The following is a 14205-nucleotide window of genomic DNA, read 5'->3' as shown; positions in this document are numbered from 1 at the left end:
TATGATGAGATGTTAGGCCGGATGTAAGACCATTCACTTTCATTGTATAATATAAAATGAAAGAGAATGGTGTATGAGGCTAACATGATTCCTGTTCCACAGAGGAAAGAAAGTCATACGGGTTTGGAACAATATGAGGGGTGAGTAATCGATTACATATTTTTCATTTTTGGATGAACCATCTCTTTGCAAAAGGAAATTAAGAGACAGAGCTAGATTGTACAGTATGTGATGTAAAGAAGGACTCTCTCTTCCTCTTCAGCAACTCAAACAGGCTTAGGGTGTCTGATAGCTTTTTTTTTTCAAGGATAGTGTGCCCTCCCCGACTGAAAATGAATTAACTTCTGTCTTCATTATCTCATCTCCGATTCCAATCAACAGCTAATCCATCCTGCCACTTGCAGCCCTGCACCCACGCACCACCCCTGTGACATTTAATTTAAGTACTGTGCAGACTCCTCTCTCTAAAAATAGCTCATTTGGAGGGTGGCTTAAGGAGGAAATTATTTATACCTTAATGAAGCACTGCCTGTCTTCTCTACACAATAAACTGCCCAACCCTCCATCCCTCTCAGTCAGTCTGACAGACAGACAGATAGATATATCTGGGAAAAGGTTTACACATGATTTTTATACTTTGAGTGTTTATACATAGGGTTCCCTCATTTTTTGACCAATGAATTTCCATGACTTTTCCTGGATTGTGGCAGTGGGAGCATGGTCGAGTGTCCGCCCGGAGAGCCTGATTATGTCTAAAACCTGTTTCTAGTTGCACTGGGGAGAGCGACCACACTAGAGAAAGGGGAGAGAGAGCTACCAGTCAGGAAGAGACTTTGTTAAACTGCGTGGCGATGAGTGCTATGCTGGAAAGCTTTCTTTTGTTTGTTTATTTAAAAGTTGTGCCTTTGAGTTCAAGTCCCATGGTTCCTGTGTCCTCCTTTCCCACCCTAGGTCAAATTTGTTACACTGGTGCCGAAACCTGGGAAGGAGGAGGGATGTGCCGTCATAGATTCCTTGCCACTACCATCCACCCCAGGTGGAGCAGCCGCGACCATCTGCCGGGGGATGGAGGAGTTGCTTCCGGCTGCCTGGACACGGAGGAACGGCCACCGTCTGCGAGGGGAGAAGGAGCTCACTGCCGGCTGCCTGGAACGGTGGGACTGCCGCCAGGGGCGGAGGAGTTCTCTACCAGCCGCTGAAATGCAGAGGGATGTTCTGTCCACCAGGGGGTGGAGAACTGGCTCCAGTCCGCCCGGGGAGGAGTGGCTGTTGTCCGCCAGGCGATGGCGTGTCTAGGAACTGGTGAGTATGTGTTTCCTCTCTTTCTCTCACTGTCGCTCCGCTTTGGCCTTTCCCTCTCCTCTTTTTGTTGTTTTGTTTTTCCCTACCCTTGTCTCTCTCCCAGGTCTCCGTCAGGCAGGGCCAGCACGGGGGTGGGGGATGTACATCATGCCGGGGGTTCGAAATTCCAAATTGGGCTAATCAGCCGAGGAGAGGGATAAGTGCAATGAGATGCGGCAGTTTGGAGAGAGAGAGAGAGCTACAGGCAGCTGCCCTGAATGCGTTTGTGTTTATGTTTTAATGTCTCAAACATTAATTTGATACTTGTCAGGTTCCCGCCGCCTCCTTTCCCAACCTTAACGCTATTACATGGATGCAGATTTTTAGAAATAATTTTGATTGAGCGATTTCCTATTGAATCACTGAACCGATTCTTTGAGATGTAACAATTTGTGAGTAAGTTTGTACACTGGCGGCCAAAAGTTTGGAATAATAAACATATTTTGCTCTTATGGAACGAAATTGGTACTTTTATTGACCAAAGTGGCATTCAACTAATCACAATAGTCAGGACATTACAATTTGAACAAAAATGCTCAGAACTTCTTAAACTACTTCAAAGATTTCTCATCAAAAAATCCTTCACATGCAGCAATGTCAGATGTGCAGATCCATGGCATTCTAGCTGCCAGTTTGTCCAGATACTCAGGTGACATTTCACCCCACACTTCCTGTAGCACTTGCCATAGTTGTGGCTGTCTTGTCGGGCACTTCTCACGCACCTCACAGTCTAACTGATCCCACAAAAGCTCAATGGTGTTAATATCCAAAACACTCTTTTTCAATTGCCTATTGTCCAATATCTGTGTTAAATATTTTGTTTTTCTGTTTCAAAAATGGCTTTTTCTTTGCAATTATTCCCATAACGCCTGCTCTTCTTAGTCATCTCTTTACTGTTGTACATGAAACTGGTGTTTAGTGGGTAGAATTCAATGAAGCTGTCAGCTGAGGACATGTGAGGCATCAATTTCTCAAACTAGAGACTCTGATGTACTTATCCTCTTATATAATTGTACATCTGGCCTTCCACATCTCTTTCTGTCCTTGTTAGAGCCAGATGTCCTTTGTCTTTGAAGGCTTTAGTGTACACCTTTGTATGAAATCTTCAGTTTTTGGCAATTTCAAGCATTGTATAGCCTTCATTCCTCAAAACAATGATTGACTGATGAGTTTCTAGAGAAAGCTGTTTCTTTTTTTGCCACTTTTGACCTAATATTAACCTGAAGACATGCCAGTCTATTGCATACTGTGGCAACACAAAGACAATGTTAAGCTTCATTTAATGAACCAAATAGCTTTCAACTGTGTTTTGATGACAAGTGATTTTCTAGTACCAAATTAGCAATTTATCATGATTACTCTAGGATAAGGTGTTGGAGTGATGGCTGCTGGAAATGGGGCCTGTCTAGATTTGATCAAAAATAATTTTTTCAAATAGTGATGGTGCTGTTTTTTACATCAGTAATGTCCTGACTATACTTTGTGATCAGCTGAATGCCACTTTGGTGAATTTAAGTACCAATTTCCTACCGAAACAGCAAAATCTGTACATTATTCCAAACTTTTGGCCGCCTGTGTACATTTTTAATAAGAAGAATTATATTAGTATAATTTAAAGGGTAAGTTCACCCAAAAATTTAAATTATCCATCCTAGTTGCATATGACTTTCTTCTTTCAGCCAAACACAATCGGAGTTATATTAAAAAATATTCTGGCTCTTCCAAGTTTTATAATGGAAGTGAATGGTACCTTAGATTTTGAAGCCCAAAAAAGCGCATCCATCCATCCATCAAAAAAGTAATCCATACAGCTCATGGGGGAGAAAGGCCTTCTGAAGCGAAGCCATGTGTTTTTGTAAGAAAAATATCAATATTTATAACTTTATAAACTATAAACACTGTCTTCCAGTAACGGCTGACCGTGCATTCACTGGCTTCCTCTATCCTCTGCACTTCTGCGTTCGTCCCTTCTCACCGGAGATAACACTACACCTACCTCATGCGCCAGGACTCGACTCTCTCATGAACGCATGGACGGCCATTACTGGAAGCCAGTGATTGTAGTTTATAAAGTTATAAATTAACTTTAACTTTGTTAACTTCGCTTTGTCGTGCACAAAATGATAAAATGCACGCATTGACAGTCTCATAAGTGGAGGCAACTGGGACTTGTCCTCCACCACCAGGATTGAGGTGAGTAATCGCACCACCTTTGGCATGCCAAATTGGGTAGAAATAAAACAAATTTAAAAAAGTATTTTCTACAGGAGCGAATTTGCTTTTAAGCACTAATAGTATTCAGACTGTTGCGGTTTTACCTATAACAGGGTTTCCACCCTTTTTGACTAATTCAATTCCATAACTTTTGCATGTCTTCCATTCATTTGTGATTACTGGATACTTATTTTGGTAACACTTTCCAATTAGATTGTATATGCTAAAATATGTAAATTCAATAGGAATCATGAACTAACAACAATAACTTAAGTTATTATGGTTTAAGCTAGTTTCTAAATATACAGTACTTCTGTTCACTGTCAGTTAATTCTAGTTTATGATGCATTAACTAATGTTTACATATAAAAAATGTATGTAAAAAATATCTTGGTATATGTTGAAATTAACATTAAAAAAGTGAAAAAGCACTTTTTACAAGTGCTATTCACCATTCACTTGCATTGTACAAACCTACAGAGATAACATATTCTTCTAAAAATCATTGTGTTCAGCAGAAGTAAGAAAGTCATACACATCTGAGATGGCATGAGGTGAGTAAATAACCTTTAAGTTGCTTTGAATCATTCTACAAAAAATGATTTAAATAATAATATTAGCTAATAATGGATAGTTGATTTGTATCTATGGTGTGGATTATTTGTGTAATTAGTTGAGAACAACTAATTACACAAATAATGTGTGAATAGATAACGGTAACAAACGCAGCGCAGGAAGGTGTGCCCTAGAGTGAGTCTGGAAGTGATTGGTGCAGACACAGGATCTCACCTGGTAGTGAGACAGTATGTTGAGTCTTTTCCAGTCACACTCAATCTTTGTTGTGACATCCTCGTCCTGCAGGATGACTCGTACCACTCTCCCTTGACGCCACTCTGCAACCAGAAAACCAAAGCATAAGAATGTCACATTCCCATTTCCTGCAGTGAACAGGGAATATTGTTCAATTACGGAGCTTCAGCACTGCAAAGTTCAGCTGCAACAGATACTTGTACAGTAGTATTTATAGTATAGTTGATGGTAATCAACAAACGTTTCAGCTTTGAAAAGAGAGAAGTAAAAAAAAAAAACATTCATACACTAAGTTTATTTCAAAACCTTAGAAACTAAAAAAAGAAAAGAAACTGAAAAAGAGAGAAAGAAACAGAAACAAGAGAGAATATATGGGTATGTGAAGGAGCATTTGAAAAGGAGTGAAAGCCAGGAAAGATAAATTAATCTCTTCTGCCCTTTGTTAGAGAGCCGGGCCTTCGTTGCCAGTGGATCGATGGGTGTGATTACAGCCACTGCTGAAAGCCACTTCCTTTCTCATCTGTAGTAGTTCAAGCTTCCTGAGCCCAAACGGCCCTGATCGACCACATTAAGCCTCCCGCTGAGCTTGCTCTTACTGTAGTTTCTGAGCTCGCAAGAGATGCACAACAAAATGCGAAAATATTCTCCCACCCTCCCTGAAGCCATCATGGCCCACCAGCCCGTCTGCAACCTCAGAAAAGACGTCAGTGCAAAAGATGTGAATCAGCTTTAAATTAAATAAACATATTCTTTTGCACTGTGATGTACAGATAACATGGTCAGGAACAAGGATAAATAATTTTTTTTTCACTCCCTCATTGCAAATGAAGGTATGATTGGTACACTAGAGGAGTGACTCCTCTTCACACCACCAGCTGTTTTCTTTCACTCTGATACTAACCAGAAAAGAAAAACAGCAATCACAGGCAGGATGATGAAACATGTATCTCTGTGATGAAGAAAAACTCTGAATCTCTAGGAAAGACACGGCCATTGTTTTTATATCTCACTACAGCACAGCTGTCAATAAACATGCAAATGTGCTTCAGCTTGGGAAGTGCAAACAGAAGAGTAAACAAACAGAAAACAGAAAAAAGAAAAGAGACAAAATGAAAAGACTACACGAAAAGAAAATAAGAGGCATTGAAAAGAGACCAAGAGTAGAGAAATAAGATTAAAAAAAAGCAGACAAAACTAGAATATTAAAAGAAAAGAGATTAAAAGAAACAAAATGAACAGATTAAACAAAACAAAAAGAGGAGTGAGATGGTGAGAGAAAAGATGACTGCAATAAGCAAAGTGTGAGGGAACGAAGAGAGCTTCATTGTGAAGCTACTGCTGAGATATGCTCCAGGAAGGATGAGATCCTTGCTGAAAAAGACAAAAGCAGGATGTAGCTGGAAAAAAATAGAGCCAGAGAGATGAAGAGATGATTAGAATGGAGACTGGGATGGGTTCAAGTACATTGATTTGTCTGCATCACTCTCTTATTCTTTCCCTCTATCATCCCTCCCCTCAGGGGAGTGTGACAGGGAAAATTAAAAACAAAGGCAGGGGACAGAAACACTCTGGTCCAATCTGTCTCCGAGGGCTTGAGGAGATGGAGGCTACCTCATTCCTATTACCCATTATCTTTATCTGGCCCCCAGATCTGGGCCACGGAGTGCGCAGGGGCTCAGGAGACCATGAGATCTGTTTACGGAATGCCGAGATGCCTCCTCTCATCCGGGAAGCACGTTGCTTTATCTCACAACACACTCACACACTCCCTTAGACTTCATCTAATTCTCCCTCCAAATAAAACAACACACTTACCCGGTGGGGCCTATAAAAGCATTTTACACACGACAGCCTGTCAAAGAAGCTGAAACGTTTTCTTCACTTATAGTACCATTCCCTCATGGACAGACTAGTGTTGTACTATAGCATTTAGAAATATGCTATTTTCCAAAAATAAATAAATCAGATAGAACATTCAAGTTGGGATGTTAGAAAATCTGTTGCTAGTGGATTTTGTTATCTAAAGGCCTCATTTGCAAAATGTGGAAACATAGATTGGTGCAGATGAGTGGGAATGCTTTTTGCCCCAGTGTGTGAATCTCCAACCTGTCAATTAGGTGTGTATGTGATTGTCACAGTTGATGGACTGACATTAAAGTGCTGAAAGTTTTTTATCAAAAACAAGTATCTGCGAAGTACCAAAATGTGGTGTTGGGCATAGATCGCATTTGGATGGTGGATGTACAACCTGGTTTGTTATTCGAAGTTAATCAGGTCCAAGGACACTGTCCCTGCTTTTTACAATAAGGTTGTGTCCGAAATTGCATACCGTCTGCACTGAATTTGATTGAGAACGCACTTCTCGACCAGTATGTTAAGTATGTTCTTTAAATATGCAGGTGAGTAGTATGAATACATTCCAGACATACGTCATCTGGTTATGTGGGCATTGTCTCGTGATGTAGTAACAACAAATGATTGGTGGTGGTGTAGTGGGCTAAAGCACATAACTGGTAATCAGAAGGTCGCTGGTTCGATCCCCACAGCCACCACCATTGTGTCCTTGAGCAAGGCACTTAACTCCAGGTTGCTCCAGGGGGATTGTCCCTGTAATAAATGCACTGTAAGTCGCTTTGGATAAAAGCGTCTGCCAAATGCATAAATGTAAACGTAACTGCAAAAATAATCTACTCCGGTTTTGTTAAACAAGCACTAATTAACCATAAGGAACATCTTTCTTGGTATATATGGTACATCACTAACAGAGTCGCCCGACTCGTAGTTCTCTGACATTTTTTTTAAAAATTGGTTTGACTGTGATGTCTACTAAGCTCCAGGGGCATTATTGGATCGTAAAGTGTCCAGTGGATGCGCCCTTCAGAACCACAATGGAAAATTAGGCCTTCCAGGTATTTCTCGTCTACTGGTTTATGAATACTGAAGATTATGGCACCCTAATTCATTGGCATACTCTTTTAGGCATACTATATAGTAGGGATGTCTGCATATTTGGACACAGCTTAAGTCTCTTTGGATAAGAAAGTGTTTGCAAACTGCTACTAATTTTTGTGGTAGAGTGATGGTTAAAAAATTGGGCTAATAATCACAGGAGCAATTCATGGATCCCCATCACAATTGTGCTCCAAATCCTTGTCCACTAAGTAACATATTTTAGGCTTGAGTGTGTGTGAGAAACATCTTGGTTATTGTCAGATTTACATACCAAATCAGGAGAGGGTGGACAAGCAGAAGCCTGATTAAAAAAGGAAAATGAAAACTAAACTTAAATCCAGCTGTCATTAAATGTGACTTGTAATCAATATGATCATGGGACTACATGCTGCTCAATAACCACTGAGCATCTGAAGACTCATGACCCATGACAAGTGAGAGAGGAATACATTTATAAACCAGCAAGATTTGAATGCTAACCTGAGGAACACAAAAAAATAACCCTTGACCACAAAATATTCAAATTTGAATCTTAGCATTGTGATGAAATCTCATTACAGGAGAAAATACAGATTTTAAAACAAGCATTGAGCCAGCAACAAAGTCAAGGGTTTGATTCTCAGGGAATGCACATAATGATAAAAGGTATACTTTGAATGTAAATAAATAAATTTAAATCTAACCCAGGTCCATGTCAGAGGCTTTTTGTCGGTGAGAGTGGGGTACGTTCTTGTAGATGGCATCCAGGATCTTCTCTTTCACCTGGCTGATAGTGTCACAGTTTAGTACCTTCACCTGTACCTCTGGGCTTTTCTCATTGTCTGGATGCATGCAGTTCACCACCTACACAACACAGGAACAGAATTCCTCCACATGATTTGAAATGCATTTTTTTCTTCAGATGAATTTAAATAGTGCTAAAAATGCATCTGTTTATGTATACAGGATAATTGGAAGTATTTAGATTTATTTTGAACAAAAGATCATTATTTCAATAGCTTTAATCAAGCCCTACACAGAAATGGCAACAATGTTCATAACATATCTCAGGGGGGCTGATCAGTCACCATTCACTTTCATTGTATCCTCTTTTTCATACAATAAAAGTGAATGGTGACTAAGTTTGTCATTCTACCTAACATCTCCTTTTGTGTACCACAGAAGGAAGTGAGTCATATAGGTTTAAAATAACATTAGGGTGAGTAAATGATGACAGAATTTCCATTTTTGGGTGAATGATTACTTTAAAATTAAAATAAAACAAAATTCTAAAGAGAACGGATCAGAGCTTCTATTCTTCAAGGTGGAATCTGCCAAACTTTTACTGTGTGTTTCTGAATAAATGAACTTGGGCAGCTGATGTAACAATGCGAGCTTAAAAGCCCATTGGCCACCATGAGGGAGTTGTCACCTTAACCACCTCAGCTTGCACCAGTCTGCAATTAACACACTAATATTCCTCATCTTAGTTGCTGTCAGACTCTCCATCTCTGATGGCCGTCATTAATGCCGACAATACCACCATCATCATCATGAAACGTAATTCCATAGTTCAGTCAAAAAAAAAAAAAAATGACAGAGACAGAAAATAGAGCCTAAAAGGGCTCTTGCTGGCATCTGTTATCATGAAATAACCACGTGCACATTAGGAGACCTCATTTACATAATGTCCAGTGGTATCGTTGACTCTCCTGAAGGACCAAAACTAAAATGAATACAATTAAATGAACTCTGTATTGGTTTTAAGGAAAGGCTTTGCCAAATCTTTAGAAGGGATGAAGTGCATGTCCCCATAGAAAAACATCTAAACATTAAAGGAATAGTTCACCCAAAAATGAAAATTCTCTCATTTACTAAAAAGCAGGTAAAGGCAACATAAAAGAAATCCATAAGACTCCAGTGGTTCAATCCATATCTTAAGAAGTGATATGAAAGGTGTGGATGAGAAACAGATAAATATTTAAGCCAAATATTTGCTAGAACTTCTTCTCCCTGCCCACTAGGGGGCGAACACACATTTAAAGTGGAGATTGACTTAGCATGGAGGAGAATTTTTAGTAAAAATGTACTAAAATATTGATCTGTTTCTCACCCACACCTATCAAATCGCTTCTGAAGACATGGATTTAACCATTGGAGTCATATGGATTACTTTTATGCTGACCGATGTGATTTTTTGAGCTTTTGGCACCCATTCACTTGAATTGTATGGACCAAAAAAGCTGAGAAATTCTTCTAAAAATCTTCAGTTGTATTCTGCTGAAGAAAAAGTAATTCATATCTGGGATGGCACAAGAGTAAATTCCAGAACCATTCCTTTAAGGGCCAAGACTAAACCCTGTCTTGCACTAAAACATTGTCAATACGGATTTTCAACCAAAAGCAGTATCTCACTTTAATTCAGGGCTGGGATTAGTGTTAAGGTGACCTAAGGTTTTTAAGAAATATCTAGATTTGCATTTCCTGCAAAGACTACTTGTTGTTGCATGGTGATCTTTGATAAAGACCAAACACAACTCAGTATGCACATTTTTTATGCCAAACATTGTGTCAGGGGCATTTTACTACTGTAATTTCTTCAGTTTAAAGTTTATTTAAAAAATGCATAGCACATTGTGAGTTCCCGCAGCTCAACTGTTATTAATATTGTGCTAGTAACACCAAGGTCATGGGTTTGATAACCAGGAAACACACATAGTGATAAAATAAATACCTTGAACACATTGGAAGTCCCCATGGATAAAAGTGTCTGCCAAATGAATGAGTAAGGCTTAAAAGTATCTAATAGACAAAGTTTGATGAGTCGGTCTGTTCATTAAATGGTTGGAGCTAAATTAATCACAGGAAAATGTGTAAAACAAGTATGAGGGATTTCAATACAGTTCTCACTTTGCAAGCATTTTAATGATCAATAAAGTCATTGCTGAGGAATACAGAATTTGCTATTGGTAGTGACTAGTATCACTTACAGTGTGTCTGCAGCTGTTTGTGAAGTGTTTTGGAAGTGAGTACAGAATGATGAAGCTGAAATTACTCCTACAGTAGTCAAATCAGCATTGTGTTGAGAGGAACGGGCCAGATGCCAAGAGGTGAACTAGTCTCCACATAAATTTTCTCTCTACCTTTGAATCAATTTGCAATACAATTTACAATTATGCATTTGGCAGACGCTTTTATCCAAAACAACTTTAAAGTTTACATTTTGGTTTTCAGTTTATGTCTTCCCTGAATGGAGAAGTGCGAGTCAGAATACAGATTGCCCTCCTAATGTGCTGTCCCAGTAAACCACATGCCCTGACAACATGGGCCCCGCTCATGCCAGAGTGGCCCCAGAACACGGCACTGCCAATCTCCACAGGATGTTGTAGAGGTCAAAGGTCAAAACAAGCCTGTGTGTTCACTGTCAGGTGTGAAGACAGGTAGTGGGCATTGCATGCCATCTCACCCCAAACAAATCATCCTATGCCTCCCTCTCCACCTCCACACCTGTCTGCTTCAACATGCAGTTTGACACCACATAGCCTTTTCTCATCCCTATATCCTTGTCTATTTCTCCATTTCCCATTTCAGTTTACTTCTCTCCTCCTGTATCCTTCTCTCCCTGCAAAACATTCTCTTTTTTTCTTCCATCTCTCAGCATGCTTGGGCATCAGGCCCTTACCAGGGTCTTGTAATCAATTTGCTGTCTGATGAGCTTGTCTTCGCTCAGTGAGTAGCGGGCTTCTCCGGTGATCGAGTCGATGGGGCCTTTTTCCATCTGTTGCTTTATGGCACAGAAAAGCGAGAACAGGGGCTCCCCGGCACACTCCTACACAAGAGAATGAAAAGAACTGTGTCATTTTCACATTCTTAATTTTCACACCAACCACCAACAGAGGACGTGGGCTGTCCTTCCCTCATTCAATAACAGTAATGTATATGGTTTTGATGGAGCTTTTCAGTAGTGGTGAGTGACTCTAGGACAAGAATTCATGGCACAATTTCACTCATTTGGATTTCAATTATGGTTGAGCTAGATCAGAGGTGAATAGAGAGACAAAGCAGGGACCCTCTGTTACATGAAGTATAAAATTGAGTGTTGAACTGTAAACCTGGTCTATTATAACATGCATATAGTACCATATTATATAACAGATTATATAACAGATTGTATTAGATTTGCACTACGTGTGTGTATGTGGGTATGTATGAAGGTGAGTGTATGTACGTATATGTATAATTATTTATTTTGTGTTATTTTTTGTTTTTAATTACCTATGTCTTGCTGCTGTTTTTGGTATTGTTTGTATTGTTGTTGACTGGAAGCTCCTGTCACCTAGACAAATTCCTTGTATGTGTAAGCATACTTGGCAATAAAGCTGATTCTGATGTTAATGTATTTACATACTTTACGATGACTTACATTGCAATACCTTTAAAATGCTTATTATGACATATTAACATGACATTTAATTTTATTTAACACATTTTAAAGTTGGAGGAACATTGAAATATTTAGCTGAACTTTCACTTTGGTTTAAGTTACAATTCTTGTAAGTAACAATAATTAGTGCCATTGACCCCCTGTTAAAGATTTATTTTATTTAGTCAGAATTTGGAGAAAATACGCTTGTTTAAATGAGAAATGGACATCAGTCACCTTTTCCAACAATGACTTGCAGTCTCTGCAGCTGGTCCACTTAATAATAAGCACTGCTCGATAAAACTCATATCAGTGTTTTTTGACCACAATAATAATGTTATGGTTTCACATGCATGTGGTCACAATGAAGTCATTCTCCTACAGTAGAGTCTATTTTGAGCTTAAATGAATCCTGAAGCTCCTGAGTGATGTTTCAGCTTCAATCACTCGTGTCTAGTCCATTAAACCAAACTGAACTGAACTGAAACTAAGCCTGGTCTTCCAGGATTTATAGCCTACTCTATGCATTCGATTTATGTACAGTTGTGAAATTGCACCAGCCATGATCTAATCACACCAGATGTGTATATTAAGTGGTTAATGGCAGGTGTTAGTTGTAAATACAGAGGTAGAGAGTTACACTGTGGTTCTGATGGTCACAATGCAGTATGTAGAAAAGAGAAACACCTGGGGCTAAGCCGACTGTCTCATTAAAGGCGCAGAGAAGCACTGGATACAGCAAGACTCGGACAATTTTAAACCCTCTTTGATTAAAAGTGTATGCACACACTCACATACACATAAACATTTGCAGTGCACCACTAACAATCTTCCTGCCAGATTTCTCTGGACACAACAGTGCATGTGCCAAATGACCTTGAAGGTGAGTGATCTTCAAGGGTTGTAACCACCAGAGATATTGAGGTGGTCACATCTTCTGCAATATTCAAAAGTAGCAGTTGACAGATATGTTTTTTTTCAATGGTTGATTCTTAAATTATTAAATTTGGTCCCCCAATCCTGAATATGTGGCTACATTTTTGCTTTGTTCCAAATGTGAACAATCTTCTTACCTTGAGGAATTTGTACAGCAGAAAAGTGAACCAATTTGTGAGCATTTTCTCAGCAACAGACTCCGTTCTGAAAAACAAAAAACAAAGTATATAAATAAATAAAAGCAGCACAAAGCCACGATTATCAGTGTGAGTGTCACGCACAAATGTGATTACCACAACCATGAAAAATTCACTCCACAATGCCTGGTGTCTGCAAATGAATGGGATTTTGTTAAACAAACATAATTGCCAAAACATAAATTGTGCTCTGGAATCTATAGCCCCAATCTGCAGGCTGTCTTTATTACCAGACTCCAAGGCCACAATAATCCACAATACGCTAATACAAGAAACCCAATTAAAAGCCTTTATATGATCTGCCTGGATTGATGCCAAGTGAACCCACTCTGCCCTGGAATAAAACCGGACTCATTTTACCCCCACAGTCTGGCCATTGAGCTCAAACTGGATCGCATTACAATAGAGGGTGGCTAAATGGAGGACCAGGGTGCTTTGGAGCAGGCCTGCTTGAACACCTGCGCTTGGACCACAGACTGATCTGATACGAAAGATGTACATACATAACTATGACAGAGTGAAACCAAATACAGTTAGATGTGGTGTCTTCAATGTGTGTGTGCCGCAGGGAGCTGGTGAATTGCCAAGGCACCCAGCAATGAGCCATGGCACAGAGCGCATCAATATTTCAGGATTACAGCATTGTGGAGTATGTGTCTGTGGCCCCCTTTCTAATGCCCTGCATCGCAGCTGCCACCAGCATTCCCCTCTCCTGTTGCCAATCAGGGACCTGCCGCTGTGCACCACTGTGTTTACGTGTGTATGCATGCCTGTGTGCAAGAAGCAGTTGTTTTGAGAGTGTGAGTGTCCCACTAAGCTGGTGCAACACCTGGATAGGATTAGTGACCCCTTGTTTTGTAGCCACTACCTCAGATGGCACCAAGTGGGCCAAAGAAGGATGGTTCCATGGGGTCAATGGGGTCACGTTTCATCTTTCCTTTCATCTCAATCCCTCTATTTTAACACTGCCCTGTAATCATCTATACACTTACAACATTTCTCAATGCCTGCATTGGACCAATTGGACCAATTACAAGAGGAACAGTGGGAGGGGAAAGCTGGCGCTGGACCATAGAGAGCAACTAATGAAAATAGAAATAAAAAGGAGACAGCAAGAGAGAGAAACTGTTTACTTATTGCGTTCCCTCTAGAGTCACCTTTCAATATTGTTGTTTATTCCCATTAGCTTTCTCTTTCTTTGTAAACGGCTGGTTTGATGGTAATTTTTGTTGGCAAGACTCCTTAACTCATATCCTGGTATCTCTATGCTTACCGGAGGGGGAATAAGTAGCCACGTTGCCAAAAAATCCTGGCACAACCTCTCCATAGTGCTGCCACAACGCTAAGAGCAAC

General features: G+C 39.8%; 1 protein-coding gene across 1 annotated transcript in view; it reads right to left on the bottom strand.

Moving 5' to 3' along the window:
• plxna4 (plexin A4) overlaps window positions 1-14205 on the bottom strand; it is a 264215-nt gene that overhangs the window by 20362 nt on the left and 229648 nt on the right. The window contains exons 22-25 of the mRNA XM_052118648.1: window positions 12793-12859; window positions 10979-11125; window positions 8001-8160; window positions 4345-4448 (exon numbers count right to left, since the gene is read on the bottom strand). Of these exons, the coding sequence (XP_051974608.1) occupies window positions 4345-4448; window positions 8001-8160; window positions 10979-11125; window positions 12793-12859 (478 nt within the window). The remainder of the gene's footprint in view (window positions 1-4344; window positions 4449-8000; window positions 8161-10978; window positions 11126-12792; window positions 12860-14205) is intronic.

Source organism: Xyrauchen texanus, chromosome 45 (genome assembly GCF_025860055.1).
Source record: "Xyrauchen texanus isolate HMW12.3.18 chromosome 45, RBS_HiC_50CHRs, whole genome shotgun sequence".
Classification (NCBI taxonomy): domain Eukaryota; kingdom Metazoa; phylum Chordata; class Actinopteri; order Cypriniformes; family Catostomidae; genus Xyrauchen; species Xyrauchen texanus.
This window is presented reverse-complemented; position numbering and strand designations above follow the sequence as displayed.